General features: G+C 45.6%; 1 protein-coding gene across 1 annotated transcript; it reads left to right on the top strand.

The window, feature by feature from the left end:
* The first annotated feature begins 255 nt into the window (after window positions 1–255).
* Window positions 256–9,736, top strand: PRR13 (proline rich 13). The gene is made up of 4 exons (XM_081900156.1): window positions 256–350; window positions 2,471–2,517; window positions 4,882–5,297; window positions 7,351–9,736. The coding sequence occupies exons 2-4, from the start codon at window positions 2,499–2,501 to the stop codon at window positions 7,387–7,389; spliced, it is 474 nt and encodes a 157-aa protein (XP_081756282.1). The 5' UTR covers window positions 256–350; window positions 2,471–2,498; the 3' UTR covers window positions 7,390–9,736.
* Window positions 9,737–18,593: the final 8,857 nt, after the last annotated feature.

The following is an 18,593-nucleotide window of genomic DNA, read 5'->3' as shown; positions in this document are numbered from 1 at the left end:
AACAGCTTCTCTAAATCAGGGATGTCCCTGGAAAATAGGGACAATTGGAGGGTCTGGAATAATCCCAGATCAAGGCTGGTCCCTTCCTTGCTTCCCTATCTGCAGCCCGCGCCCGAACAGTCATTGGTGGAAGGCGCCGCCTCTCCCGCCTGCTTGAGCCGCAGCTTCTGATGGACACGCAGCTTCTCCTATGGGAAGTTGGCGGTAGCGGCCGAGAGCCAATGGGCTGGAGGGACATGCGAAACGGAGCCCAGCCGCCAGGAAGGCTTCCAGGAAGTCGCTGCTGCTGCTGCAGAACTTGGAAGGGAGTGAGGGCAGAAGGCGGAGAGCGGTTGCAAAGGTGAAGGAAGGTAGGTAGGTGGGGGGGACGGGATCCTTGCAATCTGGTAGGATTTCTTGCAGTTTTTGCAATTTGTGGAAGGGTTTTCTCTGTCTGGGTGTATAAATGGGCTCTAAAAAGTTTAAAGGCAAAGGCAACTTTTAAAGGGTATTTTTGCTGGATTCACAGCAGTGAATTTACGATTGGAGCAATAGCCCATCTTTCGTCTCCTGCTTCTACTTTTACTTTTATTGTTGTTTTATTTGTGAGTTTATTTGAGGTGAACTCAAAGCGGCTTGCAAAAACTAACATTATTATTAATAACGATTTTATTATTTGTAACCCGCCCATCTGGCTGGATTGCCCCAGCCACTCTGGGCGGCTTCCGGCATATATCAAAACATAATGAAACATTAAAACCTTCCCTATACAGTGCTTTCTTCAGGTGTCTTCTAAAGGTTACGTAGTTACTTATCCTCTTGACATCTGATGGGAGGGCGTTCCACAGCGTGGGGGCCGCCACCGAGAAGGCCTTTTAAAAATAAGAGTTAAAAGCCTCCTAAAATGCTCATGAATAAAAGGGCAGATCACTTGTAGTGTGGGAATGTTTTCCATTCACTTGCCTCGGTGGTGTTAAAGCTTGAGATATCTGGTGGGTTTGTGATGCAGGTGAGACTCGAATCAGGATCTTCTTGGACCACTTCGGAGACTCTTGGCTTTTAGTCAGTGCTGAAATTCTATATACTAATAGCAGACTCATCCTCGATGAGTCTGGGCTGTAGCCAAAATGGCACCATCTGTGGGCAAATCCCAAGATCTGCAGGAGTACAAGCATTTTAAAGGGGGAGAGAACTCATAAATGGGGGTGTGGACACCCACAAACAATTCATTGAATGAGTATGCACAGTAGGCATAGAACGCATTACTGACTTGGTTGTTGGGGGGAAAACAACTGGAAAACAGGTGGAGGGATGGAATAGAGTACAGTGGTACCTCGGGTTACATATGCTTCAGGTTACATAATAATATAATAATTCAATATTTATACCCCGCCCATACATACGCTTCAGGTTACAGACTTGGCTTACCCAGAAATAGTACCTCGGGTTAAGAACTTTGCTTCAGGATGAGAACAGAAATCGCACGGCAGCAGCAGGAGGCCCCATTAGCTAAAGTGGTGCTTCAGGTTAAGAACAGTTTCAGTTTAAGAACAGACCTCTGGAACGAATTAAGTTCTTAACTTTGTAACATCGTTTGAATGTTTTAATCTCATGAGCAACACACTGATGACAGACTGTTTAGTTTTGTAAAATAACCATATTTATTATTATTTATTAATTCCATTTCTATACTACTTTATGTTTTTAAGAAAAAAAAACTCAAGAGAGGTTTAAAACACCAAATAAAACAATATGGAATATAACATTACCAAAGAAAGTCAAATATAAAGTATACATTCAAAGCAACTTAATTAACAGGAAGCTAAAATATTATCTTAAAAACTTCATATTTAAAATGTAGATAAACTGTGAGGATTGCATGACGGAAAGACAGCCTGGAAATTATAAACGTGAAATGATATAATTGACCTATCTAGTTTTGAATCTTGAATCTTGTATGAGTAACGCAGTGATGATGTATGGTTTAGATTTCCAAAATAACCTTATTTAGATACTTAAGATTCATATAAACCTAATTTCATACTGATTTTAAAGATGGAAAAATCAAATTAGAAAAAAAAACATGAGTTGGAAGGGAAAAAATTAAATATACATGGTTATACTTTTCACTTGCCTTCCAATAATTTAGTGTGGGCCCTCGCATGCTTTCTATAACTAGATCCATATTCATGACAGCTAGGGATTTATTATTTAAAAAAAAAAGTTGTCAGAAACTTGAATTTCAGTCTGTGTACCGCATACTATTGTCCATGGATAATCCTTGTCTTAAATTAAATTCTCTGTAGTAGAATCTGTGTAGTTCTGTCTGTGTAGCCTGAAGTGCTTATCTTTTTGCAATTTGACCTTATGGTATGAACTTTGTTATGAGCAGAAATCTTTCCCACCTACTTGATTTATGATCTTGTTTATGCAGTAATTGATAGCCTTTAACTTTACGTAGTTTATGCTAACAATATCTTTCCCTACCCAGGTGACACATTCTTGTCTCCTTGAGAACCATGTGGGACCCCAATTCAGGTAAATGGGAAGAAGGATTGATGGGTGTATCTGGGGTACCTCTCTAGGGAATATGCATAGGGATGGGCACAGAGGTGGCAACTATTATGTTGCATGTGAGCTACCCCTGGGCAGGAGGGCATTTTTTGATAGGCGTTGGCTGCTTCCAGAAAGAGCCCTGAGTGCTTTCTACGCACTGAGTCATGTCCCTGTATCCATGCATTAAATAGCTGCCACACTACTTTTTAAAAAAAGAAAAGAAAAGAGTGTCAGCTGACTTGGTAGCTCCCAAGGCACCTCTCTCTTTTTTTTAAAAAGATTTTTATTAAGTTTTCAAAAGTTGTATAAAAACAAAAACAAAACAATAATAAAAACAGACAAAAATAAAAGACAAGTATAATTTCAATCTCTTTTTTTCTTATAACTTACTTCCCCGACTTCCTCATACCTCCCCTCTCTGTATTCCAATTTCTATTTTATTAATTCAGCAAATCCTTTCCCTTAATTTTCATTTAATTTTTGGCCTTTCTTTTCTTTTTACTTATCCATTACGGCTGGAAACCACATAATTTCTAAACCAACGTCATTCTAACATTCATTAATTTTGCAATGTTTCTTAAGATAGTCCTTAAATTTCTTCCAATCTTCTTCCGCTGTCTCTCTCCCCTCTCCAAAGGCACCTCTCATGCCATTGTGCTGGTGTACCTAATCAGCATTAAAACTCACCTGGATGGCAAAGATCTTGCAAGTTCTCTGTGAGGGAAGTCCTGCCAAGTGGAAAAACAGAAGGCATTTTAAGTCCAGTCACAATTGGCTCGGGCCAGTCTTGCTTTCTGCAACAGAACTAGGTTGTCTCAAGTCAAGGACAGCCTTTTGTTTTGCCTGACCTCACTGCCTGTGAGTTGTCCTCAGCGATTCAGCAGAAGGCTCAGTTTGACGTTGCTAGCCGTCACTAGTGATGTGTTGTTGCTTTTGAAAGACCCTGTGCTTTCTCCGGGGCCAACCACATGGCCTCCTTGGACCTCCTGAATCCAAAATTCCTTCTCTCATTAGTGGAAACTTGCTTTCTGAACATTGGAGGTCCTTGAGTTGATTGAAGGTTTAAACTTGTGTGGCCAAAAGCGCAGGGGCTGCTCCTCTAGAGAACATGCAGAAATGTGGAAGGAAAAAGAACTGCTTCTCCTTGCAAGCTTGGTGGGCTGAGGTTGGGAGTGGAACATGTGTGGATGTAGCCAGTTAAGGGAGCAGCTGAACTGTTGTAGGAGATCTGTAGGAGATCACTGGCAGAGCCCAGGCTTTGCAAACAGAAGATCCTGGGTTTCTGATCTCCCCCATCAGTTTCACCATTTCTGCATAATCCATCAATTTTGTTTGCCATTCTTCCTTTGTTGGTAATGCTGCTTCTTCCCAGTAGCATTCTCGCTGCCGTCGTTGCATACATAAAAAGTCTTTTATCTTCTCTTGCTACTTCTTCCCCTATTAAATCTAAAAGAAAGGCTTCTGGTTTTTTAACAAATGTATTCGTAAACATTTTCTTTAATTCATTATAAATCCTTTCCCAGAAGCTGTTAATCTTACAACATGACCACCACATATGGAAAAAAGTACCTTCTTTCTCTTTACATTTCCAACACATATTTGATTTAGTTTTATACATTTTTGCAATCTTACTTGGTGTTAGATACCAATGGTACATCATTTTCATGTGATTTTCTTTTAATGCACAGCATGCTGTAAATTTTATTCTCTCCACAACTTTTCCCAAGATGAAAGTTTGATATTATACCCAAAATCACTAGCCCAATGTGCCCTACACAGTTTCAGCTATGTCTTTACAATTCATAAGGGCTTGCTCCCCCACCCAAATGAAAGCTGAGATTCTTAGGGAGCCAAACTCTGTAGGCAATACCATGACGGCACCTCCAAGTAGGCCCCTTTGTTTGGAAAATTCTGAGCTGGATGGATCACTGCTCTGACTTGGTATAAGACAGTTTCCTATATTTTAGAGATGGTGTCTTGCTCATGTTGCCTAGTATACATAGACCAGGGGTCAGCAAACCAGGGGCTGGTCCACTGCCCCTCAGACCTTGTGGGGGGCCGGACTATATTTTGAAAAAAATATATGAACGAATTCCTAAGCCCCACAAATAACCCAGAGATGCATTTTAAAGAAAAGGACACATTCTACTCATGTAAAAACACGCTGATTCCCGGACTGTCCGTGGGCCAGATTTAGAAGGTGATTGGGCCGGATCCGGCCCCTGGGCCTTAGGTTGCCTACCCATGACATAGACAGAATGGTAAGATGCTTCAGGTTGACTGCTGCGTGTTTCATTTAGCCTTGCAACTGATAAGATTTTCTCCCCCCTCCCTTTTTTGTTTTAGGCCAGCCAGGGGCCTACCCAGGAGCTGCCTATCCTCCCAACCCTTCTTATCCAGCGGGCTTCAACCCTGCCCACCCCCCTCCTGTGAATCCTGCCTTCCCCCCAGGTCCAGTACCTGTTGGCCCATATCCTGGGCCCCCAGCAGGGATCCCCGGGCAACCTGCATACCCACCAGGTCATTCTATCCTGCCCCCGTATGCTGGACACCAACCTGGTTACCCTGTCCCCCCTGGCGGTCCTTACCCCCCACCTGCCCCAGGTATGCCTGGAGGGATGGGGGTGAATCCTTTGCTGCCCGGGGCTGTTGCCATGGGGACCCATGGGATGGATAAGAAGGCAGCAAAGAAGATGAAGAAGAAGATGAAGAAGGCGCACAAGATGGACAAGTCACACAAGCATCACAAGATGCATGGGAAGGTGTGTGAAAGAGGAAGGGAGGGTTGGGGAAGAGCAGGAAACTTGGACTTTCTTTACTTGTTGCTGTGCTTCAAGAAGCTAGCCAATCTGCTGCTCTTCAGAGAGCCAGTGTGGTGTAGTGGTTAAGAGCGGTAGACTCGTAATCTGGTGAACCGGGTTCGCTTCCCCGCTCCTCCACATGCAGCTGCTGGGTGACCTTGGGCCAGTCACACTTCTCTGAAGTCTCTCAGCCCCACTCACCTCACAGAGTGTTTGTTGTGGGGGAGGAAGGGAAAGGAGAATGTTAGCCGCTTTGAGACTCCTTCGGGTAGTGATAAAGAGGGATATCAAATCCAAACTCCTCTTCTTCAGATGTTGCTGGACTCACATCATCCCTGACCGTTGTCCATGCCAGATGGGGCTGATGGGAGTTGGAATTCAGCAACATCTAAGGGCTAGGACGGGGCGATATTTTGTCCAAAACTGTTTTGAAGTCCATATTGTGATATCAGCTTCATAATTTTTGACCTTGCGATATAACATGAGCCGTTATGTATGTTAGGGCTGGGCAATGTATTGTCCAAAACCAGTTTGAATTCCGTATCGTGATATCAGCTTCATAATATTTGACCTGGTGATATATTGTAAATCGTGATTGTGTGTGTGTGTGTATGCTTTGCAAAAATCATGATGCAGGAAAAACTGTGAAGCCAGCCAATGCCTCTATGTAACTCCATCCTTATTACAGGCATTGCGATTATATTAGTATATTGCAATGTTTAAAAGGTAAAGGGACCCCTGACCATTAGGTCCAGTCATGACCGACTCTGGGGTTGCGGTGCTCATCTCGCTTTATTTGCCGAGGGAGCCGGCGTACAGCTTCCGGCTCATGGGGCCAGCATGACTAAGCCGCTTCTGGCGAACCAGAGCAGCACACAGAAACACCGCTTACCTTCCCGCTGGAGCGGTACCTATTTATTTACTTGCACTTCATGCTTTCAAACTGCTAGGTTGGCAGGAGCAGGGACCGAGCAACGGGAGCTCACCCCATCACGGGGATTCGAACCGCCGACCTTCTGATCGGCAAGTCCTAGGCTCTGTGGTTTAACCCACAGCGCCACCTGCATCCCATTGTGATGTTTAGCTGGCAATATATCACAATGTTGAAAACCAGGTATCGCCCAGCCCTACTGGGGGGCATTATGTTGAGGGAGGCTTCCATGGAGGTAGAGGAGAGAAGGCCTGGTGGTCTGAGGTAAATGGTCACTGGGCCTTCAACCGTGAGCTAGACAGGGTCTGTGGGGTTTGTGATTAGAATTATTTTGGGGTGTAGCTGTAAATTATGGGGAGTGATGCTGGAGGAGGGTACACAGCGTGGTTGGGGAGAGGTACTCCTTTCTGCAGGGAAGAGCTCTGACCTCTGACAGTCAAACTGTGGACATGCGTATTCGCCATCTTCAGAAAAGAGCACTTGGGCCAGTTGGTGGGAAAAGGAGTCCCAAGAGAGAGAATGGGAGAAGAAAAAAATGGAGCCGAAACAGATGGAAAGGGTGGGAGAAAGCCTTCTGCAAAATGGAAATGGATCCCAAACAGAATGATGGAAAGGGTGGGGAAAGTCCTTTGAAAGTAGTCACTTTGGACCGCTTGTTATTTGGGGATGGGTCAGTGAAATGGACCAAGATGGAGGGCGGTGGGAGGTAGCAGCTGAATAGTGACACTGGGGGGGGGGGGAGCACTATTCAACGCTGCAAGTTCCCGTTAACTCTGGCTTCTCCCACCATCGGCAGCAAACTCCAGTTGTCTTTGTCCATGGCAAACGGCCCTTCGCAGTGTGTGTGTGTGGGGGGGGAGTTTCCCCTCCCCTGCAGTACTTGTTCAGAGTCTGTCTTTTCCTTCATCCAATCTGTGTGTATAGGAAACAGTAATTTCAGCTGATAATGAGGCATTAATATCCCCAATTGACATTTTCTTGAGATGAGCTCTGGGATAGATGAAAGCCCTGATTAGATTTCGGTAGCAGTAACACTGAGTCAGAATTGAAGCCTCATGAGCCTCCCTCTTCTTCTGTTTACAGCATTCCTCCTCCTCTTCCAGCAGCAGCGACTCCGACTGAGGTCTGTTCCTACCTTCCAGACGTATCCTCTTCCCGCAAACCCTGATCCTTGCGCCAGCCTTCCTGCTTCCAACACGCGCTGATCTACTTAGCTGTCACCAGATAACAATGAGGGCTGCTTGTGGGTCACCCATTATTTACAGGGTTTGGCCAAAGTTTATCCCAACGGCATGCGCAACCTCCTGCAAAGTCTGGTGGGAACTCTGGGGCTGATGATGATTTAAGCAGGGTTGGTGGGATCAACAACTGAGTCTTAAGAAAGTCAGAATGTGAGGCCACCAATTGGCTTAAGTAAAGTTCATCTGCAAATGCGTGGCAGCTTTTGCTCTTCTGAAATGTAAGCTGTTCAAAATGGCAGCCAATCAGGTTGTTTCTCGGGACCCTGAAGCTTTCTGATTGGCTTTCTCAGGCAGTTGGGGTCCAACTGAATGGATAAGATGTACATTAAGTGACAAACAAGCGGGCCTTCAGATGGCGTTGTACTAGACCTCCCATTATCCCTTATCATTGCCCATGCTGGCTGGGACTGATGGGAATGGTAGTTTCAACAACATCTAGACCAGGGTTTCCCAAACTTGGTTCTCCAGCTGTTTTTGGACTACAGTTCCCATCATCCCTGACCACGGGTCCTGCTAGCTAGGGATGATGGGAGTTGTAGTCCAAAAACAGTTGGAGAACCAAGTTTGGGAAACCCTGGTCTAGAGTGCCAAAGCATAGCCACCCTGGCCCAAGAATTTCAAAAAATGGCTCCCGCTCCTCAATATGATCATCTTTCCTGTGCTACCTGGGGAAATGGCAGATAGAAGCGAAGAGATTCAGAAAGTGTGTGTTGCTTATTTAATATAAGGTTGAATGGTAGGTTTCTTAATATTGCAGATAAAATGTGTTTGATCAGGGAAGATTATGTTCCATTGTGCAAACATTTCAGTAGCTTTATTATATTATTTCAGAGGTATGATTCATTTTTTTAATATAACTGAGGATGAAAATCTTGTTAGGGGTGTGTTTCAGAAAGCTTAAATACTAAACTTTAACATGGGGAAATAACACATTGGTCGTTTGCGTCATGTTTAATTGCAATGCTATAACCATGGGCACAATTTTTGGTGGATTAAAGTGGGTATCTGATCCAAGATGGCTGGAGTATCTTAATGAATTGCAAAAAAACCTAGGATCACACATCCTCGCCTGTAATGATAGAATACTCTAAGCCGTTGCACTTGAAGGGAGCATGTTCTCTTTTTAACTCACAATTGCTCTTTTTCCCTGCAGAAAGGGGCTGCTTAGGGAGCAACCAGATGTGCTTGGAGAATAAAAGGAACAAGTTGCAGTTGACCAACCAGTTAAAAAGTGCAAAGAGATACTAAGCAAAATGGCTTCACACAGCTATCCTTTAAAACTCTTCCTTGTTCTGACAATTGTTAGTGTTTTAGTATTTTGGTTTAATATGTATTAAATGCATATTAAAGGCCACCCTGGGATCTTTGCAGGACGAGCGGGTTACAAAAGTTCCAAATAAATAATTTTAAAAAATATCATGGTGCATGTTTTGAGAGTGCGAGGGAAAGCTTTGTGGAGTATAAACAGCAAGTTTAAGCGTGTCAGGGATTCTCCAGATTGTTTGACAAAGAAAGGGGGAGCACTGCTGTGCAATATCCAGTGCACATTAGCAGATCATAATTGTCAACATGCTAATTACTGTGTATCGGGATGAATCATCTTCTGCTTGTTTATTTCCTTTTGACATTTTGCTATTATAATTCAGCAGTTGAATAACGGCAGTTACAAAAATAACTAGGCTAACCCTGGGCCTGATCCTGTGCTGGTGTAAAGCAGATACTGTTTTGTACATTGACACAATCTCCACACGCGGACCTTGCTGACAAACAACAACATTTGGGGATAAAAAGTACATTTGCCTTGTGCCTTCCCCACGTCAGGCTCTTCAAACTGGTCCAATAAATGCAAATGTCACCCTCTGGACTCGTTTGTGGAGCCAGAATGGGAAGTGCATAATTATTTCTTTAGATTTCTATCTTGCCTTATATCCAAAGGTCCAGCAGTAGGAAGCATTAAAAGTAATGGACTGAAAGGCTAGAATATTTCAACATGAAAGTTGAAATCCCCTTTCCCCCCCTAAAATGATGCTTGTAAAGAGTTAATTTTCCCTAATCACCTGTGGGGAGTTAGACTTGTCTCCAGGTAACCAGGCAAGCTTATCCTGCATTTGTTAAGGAAGACATTTGTTCTCTCTACCTGCCCCCTCCTTTTAGGTTCAATATGTATACGTTTTACACAGATATGTGTGGGTAAGCAGGCTAATAAACATTTTTATTTGGGGATAGTATCCTTTTGTGGATGTGTTGGCAAAGCTGCCCAAAACATTTCTCTGAATGAAAAGGACTTGTGATTCTTCCAAAACAAACCAGCGCCACTGTTGACCATTTGGCCCAACCGCTGAGTAGCATGACTGGCTGACTTTTTGACAACCTCCATTTGCCATTCCAGGGGAACAGCACAGGCAGGTTTGTTTGGCCACTAGTGGGTCACTGCACAGAGCTGGGGGGCTGTGCAAGGCTTGATGGGGCACAGTTTGTGCAGGCCCATTCCAGATGATATTTGTACCACGTCAGACATCGGAGAAGGGGAATGGCGGGGATGCCCAAAGCCCTCTGCTGCTGTTCTAAAGTAACCAATGCAAAGCACTGTGTTTATGAAAACAAAGGCTCTGGCTGCACCACCTTGTTTGCAGATAACACGAAGCCAAACCATGGTTTAATATGAACAAGCTGCAAATTTGCGGGCTCCCAAACAGGAGGTGGCTGTTGGCTTGCTCCTCCTTGGCGTGGCTAAGCCATGGCTTGGTTTAGCATTTGGTCTGGTCCCAGTCTCGTGGTTTAGCGATATGGGATTGAGGGGGCAACTCCCATCTCTTGCGGGGGTGCAATTAGTGCCAGCATCGTCCGTTAAGAGTTTGGGTGTAATCTTCGATACCTCCCTCTCTATGGAGGCGCAGATTACAGCTGTAACAAAGGCGGCATTTTTTCATCTCCGCCAAGCTAAGCAGTTGGCTCCTTATCTCTCTCGCCCTGACCTAGCCACTGTGATCCACGCGACAGTCACCTCCAGACTGGATTATTGTAACTCGCTCTATGTGGGGCTGCCCTTGAGACTGACCCAGAAACTCCAGCGGGTGCAGAATGCCGCGGCGAGACTCCTTATGGGGTCTTCGCTGCGAGATCATATTCATCCGGTACTATACCAGCTGCACTGGCTCCCAATGGAGTCCGGGTTCAGGTTTAAGGTGCTGGTTTTAACCTTTAAAGCCCTATACGGCCTAGGACCCTCGTACCTACGGGACCGCCTCTCCTGGTATGTCCCACAGAGAAATTTACGGTCTGCAAATAAAAACATCCTAAAGATCCCAGGCCACAGAGAGGTTAGGCTGGCCTCAACTAGAGCCAGGGCTTTCTCGGCCGCGGCTCCAATCTGGTGGAACGCTCTGTCACAAGAGACTAGGGCCCTGCGGGACCTGACATCTTTCCGCAGCGCCTGCAAGACAGAGCTGTTCCACCAGGCCTTTGGTCAGGGCACAGCCTGACCCCCTCCTCTGGCAATCTGCACAGAATTTTGCTTGATGGTTGCCATTAATTTGATTTTAATGAATTTTATAATGAATGTTTTTAGAATGTTGGACTTTTGATTGTTGTTAGCCGCCCTGAGCCCAGCTTCAGCTGGGGAGGGCGGGATATAAATAAAATTTATTATTATTATTAGTATTATTTAAACCACATGAGCGGTAAACTATGGAACAAACCTTGGTTGTAGCTTGTGGTTTGTCTGGAGACAGCTAAACCGTGGGTCTGGGTTCAGGCAAAATGCAAAGCCGAACCATCAGTGCAGCAACAGAACAAACAGATGAATGGCAAAGGGCACATGCCAAACCAAGGAGGGTGCAAATTGGGATGGGTGAGGGGTGTGGCGAGGGAGAGAGGGTGACCTAGGGAGAATCCCTGGGGCCAGATAAGGCAGACATAGGAAGTGCTACATTTGGGTCCTAATTCTGAGGTTTCCTTTCCCTCTTCCTTCAAGAAGAAGCTAATGAATCTCTAGCAGAATAGTCTCAACATCTTCACCAAACTTCGAGGTTTGGGAGGAAGCCATGTAATATCAAAATATGTGGCATGGATGCACAATCTCCATATACATATGGCTGGCTGCCAGCCTTCGCCTCTTCGCTGCAGACAGCTGCCTTCTTTCCTCAGCCCAGCCCAGTGGACCACCAGCTCAAAAACCTGCTCCCCCGTGACTTGTGTTGTTTAGAAAAACGGGTCGTTGACTTTAGCCTTTCAAAAGGCGGACTCTATTGGATGGGTAAATGGTATTCTCAATTTTTTGAACCGTTCTCCCCAGAACGGCTTAAATTTTTAAGTCACATTAAGGGACTGATGACGTGAATAAATATATATATATATCCTTTAAATAGCAGGACAAAAATAGAAAAGCATGCTGAGAGGCTCTTCTGCTACCAAAGCCGAGTGACTAAAGCAGGCCTCAGTTTGAGACCCCCGGCAACAGACAAGTCCTGCTTGATCAGACCCAAAGACCTCCCTTTCATTTTATTTGTTAACGAAAAAATAGCAAGGTGCTCATATAAGCTGTGCAGTACAACATATAAGGCTATTTAAAAACAACAACCCTAAGAACATCAATCAATACTGATTGGTTTAAAATTAATTAGAAAATCATTATTATTATGTATTCAATTTATGCCAGCCTTTCTCAAAAGATCCCAGGGCAGTGCACAACATTAAAAACGCATTACAGAACATCAGTAATAAAAACATAGTAAAAAGCATACAGACAGAAGGACAGATAGAAAAATAATTAGTGACACTCCCCTGCCCCACACTTTCATAGGCCACAGATGATTTAACGGTCATAGACCTGGGGAAAGAGGAATGTTTTTGCCTGGCGCCTAAAGACATATCATGATGGCACCAGACAGGCCTCTCTGGGGAGAGCATGCTGCAAAGGCATGCAAGACAGGGATAGTAAAGGTAAAGGGAACCCTGACCATTAGGTCCAGTTGTGGCCGACTCTGGGGTTGCGGCGCTCATCTTGCTTTATTGGCCGAGGGAGCCGGCATACAGCTTCTGAGTCATGTGGCCAGCATGACTAAGCCGCTTCTGGCGAACCAGAGCAGCGCATGAAAATGCCGTTTACCTTCCCGCTGAAGCGGTACCTATTTATCTACTTGCACTTAGACGTGCTTTTCTGCTAGGTTGGCAGGAGCAGGGACCAAGCAACGGGTGCTCACCCCATCACGGGGATTCGAACCGCCAACCTTCTGATCGGCAAGTCCTAGGCTCTGTGGTTTAACCCACAGCACCACCCGCGTAAAGGACCCCGAGACGGTTAAGTCCAGTCAAATGCGACTCTGGGGTTGCAGCGCTCATCTTGCTTTAAGGCCAAGGGAGCCAGCGTTTGTCCACAGTCAGTTTTCTGGGTCATGTGGCCAGCAGGACTAAACTGCTACTGTCGCATGGAGGACTGTGACGGGCGCATGGAAACGCCATTTACCTTCCTGCCGCAGTGGTACCTAGTTATCTACTTGTACTAGCATGCTTTTGAACTGCTAGGTTGGCGGGAGCTGAGACAGAGCAACGGGAGCTCACCTCGTCGTCCAATCAGCAAGCCCAAGAGGCTCGGTGGTTTAGACCCCAGCGCCACCTGTGTCCTCAACTTTAGGGAGTTCCACACTGGAGGGCCTGCATCACTCAAGGTACGATCCCTAGTGATGGCCAAGTGACCATCAGGGGGTATGGGGCTCTGTTCTGCTCTGCTGGCTCATCAGCAGAATAACATGTTGCCAGCCCCCTGTTCCTGTGAGCACCTTGGCTAATGGCGGCTTTTGAACCAGAAACTGTGGCAGCCCCACAAAAAAGCACGTTACAGCAATCAAGCCTTGAGGTTAGCAAGGCATGAGCCACTGTACTGTTTTAAAAGTGCATTCTATATTTGACCACCTTCAGTTATGTTTTATTTTGACATCTTTTAAGACAATATTTTAAGTTTCCTGTTAGTTACAGTACTTTGAATGTATACAGTGGTACCTCGGTTTTCAAACGTCTCAGAAGCCGAACGCTTTGGGTTTCGAACGTCCAGGTTTCAAAAACCCGGAAGGAAATGCTTCCGTTTTCGAACGCACTTCGGAAGCTGAACGGCTTCCACTGCGTTTGTTTCAATTTTCTCCACTGATTTTTCTCACTGCCATTTGCACCTCAGTTGTTGAATGTTTCAGAAGTCGAACAGTCTTCTGGAACAGATTACTTTTGACAAGTAAGGTACCACTGTATTCTATACAGTGGTACCTCAGGTTAAGAATTTAATTTGTTCTGGAGGTCCGTTCTTAACCTGAAACTGTTCTTAACCTGAGGTACCACTTTAGCTAATGGGGCCTCCCGCCGCCAGCGCTGGATTTCTGTTCTCATCCTGAAGCACAGTTCTTAACCCGAGGTACTATGTCTAGGTCAGTGTTTTTCAACCTTTTTTGGGCAAAGGCACACTTGTTTCATGAAAAAAATCATGAGGCACACCACCATTATAAAATGTTTAATATATTTTTCTTTAATGGCAAACAAAAACGTTGCGGACCATTCTCTGCTCAGCGGGGATCGATCCGCTGATCCCCGCTGAGCCGGCGGATGACAGCTCCGTCCCCACACTGTGTGCGGAGAGGGAGATGTCAGAACCCCGCTGCTCTCTATGGGTAATCGGATGAGAGCGGACCGACTGTCCGCTCTCATCCGATCTGATCCCCACCCAGGACGGATGGAAAATAGGGTGGACACAGTCCGGCGCCCGCCTAGTGGGCGAAAATTTGACTTTTTTTTTAATCTTTCGAATTTTTCAATTTTTCCCACGGCACACCAGGCAACATCTCGCGGCACACTAGTGTGCCGCGGAACAGTGGCTGAAAAACACTGGTCTAGGTTAGCAGAGTCTGTAACCTGAAGTGTCTGTAACCCGAGTTACTACTGTATTCCATAGCCATCGTTATTAGCTGCTATTGGCAAAACTGTATCAGGAATTTTATTTTAAAGCAGGGGTGAGAAACCTTGGGCCTAAGGGGTCAAAGGCAGTCCCCACCAGCTTCTGACTGACCCTTGATCCCTCCCTCACTGGCGCTGCTCCATTCCAGCTGTTTTTGCCTGGCTGGAATGTGTCCTTGAACTCTCTGATAATGCCTCTCATTGTCTCGATGGAGGATGCAGAGGGGGGGCGCAGTGTGTATAGACACAGGCTCACTGTAAAAAAAAAAAAAAGTAAAATCTGCTTTAATTGTCCCTGCTGACCAAAGAATGGCATGTAGTCCTCTGAAGATGGCCCAGAAGGGAATGCAACCTTTGGAGTGAAAAAAGGCTCCCCCCCTCCCACCTTTGGAAAACCATCCAAGTTAGAAACACAGCCCACCTGCAAGGCATTGTGATCTGCCAGGTGTTGCAAATGAAGGCAAGGTGTGGGGTGTTCTCTAGTCGGCTTGATTGTGCGGCTTTGTCTGGGAACTGGGAGTTCTTGCTGGCGACAATCCTGGGTGTTGAGGAAGCTGGAGGGAGACTGTTTTCAAGTGCCCCTTCTTTTTCTTCTACCCCTCCACCCAGAATGTTAAAAAAGGGAAGCTGAGTCAATTGAACTATCTTTTCACACACCAGGGAAGACTGGAATTGATTTGGCTACAGCTATGCATAAGACTGGGCTCTATGAGCCCTATTTAAAATAAAAACACATCTTTGCACATGTTGTTTTTAACCAATTCAATCTTTATTGCTAGTTGTGCCCTTGTTGTATTCACACTCCACAAAGGCCCATCAGCTTCATCCTCTATTGCTTTTCAGAAAGATGGAGATGCAGTGATTTTAGACAAGCTTTTGCCAAACAGGGTTGCTTCCAGACTCTCAATATTTTCAGTTGGGGTTCAGCCACATACTGGAAATTTCAGATTACGCAATTATAGTTGATAAGGCAGTCTTGTGAAACAAACCCACTTCCTCAAAAGATTGGACTTTTGGTGGCAGATAAAGTTCTGCGGAAAATGTACTGGAACGGACTTGCTTTGATGCAAAATAACCTCACCCCCCTGAGTGCATGCTCATTAAATAGCCAAAGTTGGCTAATCTCCCTGCAAACAAATCAGAATGAATAGTCCATGGAAGCATGCTTACATGCTGCTAAGGAGGGGGTTAGTTTGAGTTTATCGCTTAGGTTCCTTACACATTATACATTTAAAGCAGATTAAAAGTACATTTCTCCCTTCAAAGAATTTGGGGCACCTGTGAGAGGTGAACTACAGTGCCCAGAATTCTTTGAGCTTTGATTCTTTGAGCCAGTGTGGTGTAGTGGTTAGGAGCGGTAGTCTCGTAATCTGGGGAACCGGGTTCGCATCTCCGCTCCTCCACATGCAGCTGCTGGGTGACCTTGGGCCAGTCACACTTTGAAGTCTCTCAGCCCCACTCACCTCACAGAGTGTTTGTTGTGGGGGAGGAAGGGAAAGGAGAATGTTAGCCGCTTTGAGACTCCTGAAGGGGAGTGAAAGGCGGGATATCAAATCCAAACTCTTCTTCTCTTCTTCTTCTTCTTTGAAACTGCTTTAAAGGTATAAGCAAGTGAACAAACCATAGTCAGTTTTCTTTTTTTAACAGCACTTGTTGCAATTTTATTATTTAGATCCCTTTGTCTCTCAAGTGTCAACTTAAAATAATTTTCTCCATATGCAGACATAGTAAGGGCTTGTTAGCATACACATTATGAAACATGGACTTCCTTCTCCTCCTAGCTGTTTTTTTTAATGGATCATTTTCATATTCTTGTCATAAAGACAGGTACAGCCTTTCTTTAGCAACCAGGACGCAGAGCAGAGCAGGATTTACCTCTGTATCCTTGAATAGCTGAATGTTCCTGTGAGATTGAGAATAAATTAGCAAATTGAAATAGCACCGACATTGTGTGAGAGTTAACACCTGTTAAAATAAGAGGGCTGTTCACACTCTGATCTCAGTTTTATGCCACTGTCAGTTTCCTTCATGTATTTCTACACATTCACCCCCGGGTTTGCACAACTAAGCAAAATGAGGACCTTTTCCTACAAGGATGCAGCGTTCACATAGGGAAACGAATGTATAACAGTGAGAGTACAGATCACATGGATGTCTATTTTGCTGCAAATGCACACAAAGGTGTTCAGCACAATGAAACACAGTGCTCCCCCCCCCCCCAAAAAAAAGAACTACCGAAGTGATTGCCACAAAAAGCACCTTGAAGACTAACAGACAGAAGCTTTCGTGGATCAGGGCACACTTCCATCAGTACTTTGTTACTGAACCCTTTATTATGAGCCAAAGGAAGTGTTTGTTCCATTGTGTGGACAAATTATCTTTTTCTTAGGGCTAATTCACAGATTCTGTTTTGCCTCACTGCAATGTCGCTTCGGGTTCTTGTTTTTTCAAGAAGTATTTCCTTCATCACTGAATAATCATTGCTGCCCTTCATAAATCTGGGATTTGGGGACAGTGTTTCTGCGTCAGACTGATTCATATAAAACTGTAGCCAACTAACATTTACTTAGAATAGACCTGTTGAAATTAGTGAACCTAAATTTGTCATGATTGTGAACCCTGCTCCCTAAAAGGCAGAACTCCTGGAGATTAGCCAGAGCCTAAGCAGCAGTCACGAAATTAAAAGACGCCTGCTTCTTGGGAGAAAAGGAATGACAAACCTAGACAGCATCTTAAAAAGCAGAGACATCACCTTGCCGACAAAGGTCCGTATAGTTAAAGCTATGGTTTTCCCAGTAGTGATGTATGGAAGTGAGAGCTGGAATTCTGGTGCTGGAGGAGACTCTTGAGAGTCCCAAGGACTGCAAGAAGATCAAACCTATCCATTCTGAAGGAAATCAGCCCTGAGTGCTCACTGGAAGGACAGATCCTGAAGCTGAGGCTCCAAGACTTTGGCCACCTCATGAGAAGAGAAGACTCCCTGGAAAAGACCCTGATGTTGGGAAAGATGGAGGGCACAAGGAGAAGGGGACGACAGAGGACAATATGGTTGGACAGTGTTCTCGAAGCTACCAGCATGAGTTTGACCAAACTGCGGGAGGCAGTGGAAGACAGGAGTGCCTGGCATCCATGGGGTCACGAAGAGTAGGACACGACTAAACAACAAAGCATGTTTCAGAAGCACTCCAAGACCCATTTATTGAAGAGCTTCTTTTAATGGCTGGCGGTGGTAGATTTTTACTGTATCGTTTTATTCGGATGCTTTATGTTGTTTAAATCGCATTACCAATCTTAAACCTTTTGAGTAAGCCAGACTACATCTACACACACATACAGTTCAGACACATCACTTGTGTAAAAGTCAATGGTAAAACTTGTGTGCTTTGACTAGAGACACCGTCATGGTGATGGGTGTGGAATATATGTCACAAGGGGACGTGTGTCGGTGGGGTCCCAGGTTTCCCTCTCACAAAGGCGTCCCAAAGCACATGTCCTAATGGAAGCAAAGGCACTGACAAGGGCGCCCTGGAGAACGGGGTCGGGGGCGAGAGCCCCCAATCCGATTCCGTCCCAGCTCTTTTTGTCAGTTTACTTTGTCCTATAAAACTTAACAGGAGCTCCTCTGAGCCACTTCTGCCCCTTCCACCTCCTCCTGGTTCCTCTCTCTCAATTATGCTGAAGTCCTGTTGGGAACAGCCTTTGTATCTGCATATGCACAAACGCAGCGCGCGAGAGATGGCTGCCTCCTTTCTTCCTTCCTCCCTCCGTCCCTTTCCTCCTCCTCTTCTCCATAGTTCCCTGCTAGAGCCACGCTGCTTTTGGAAGACTACGCAGCACGCGGCCTGCAGGGGGTACCTCGCCGCTCTTTCGCTGGGGGACGCTCTAGCCAGCGCCCCCGGCTCGTTTCCAACGGCCCCCTCTCTATGGTCGGCATTGCAACGTCCGCTGGGGAAAAGACGCGCTGGCCGGGGCGTCTCTGTCGTTCCAGCGCGGAAGAGGTCTGCACGGGGGAGGAGAGGGGAGGGCTCTTATCGTTTCCGGGTCAAGGCGGGGTTGAAATCGCCCCGCTCTCCAGCTCCCCCTCCCAGACCCGCCGAGGCCGCCGCCGCAAGAGCAGCTGCCGCAGCCCCTTCCCGCTGCCCTTGCCCT

The sequence above is a fragment of the Podarcis melisellensis genome, assembly GCF_964234715.1.
Source record: "Podarcis melisellensis genome assembly, chromosome: 2".
In the NCBI taxonomy this organism is placed as follows: domain Eukaryota; kingdom Metazoa; phylum Chordata; class Lepidosauria; order Squamata; family Lacertidae; genus Podarcis; species Podarcis melisellensis.
Note: the sequence above shows the minus strand (reverse complement) of the source record. Positions and strands in the feature narration are given on the sequence as shown.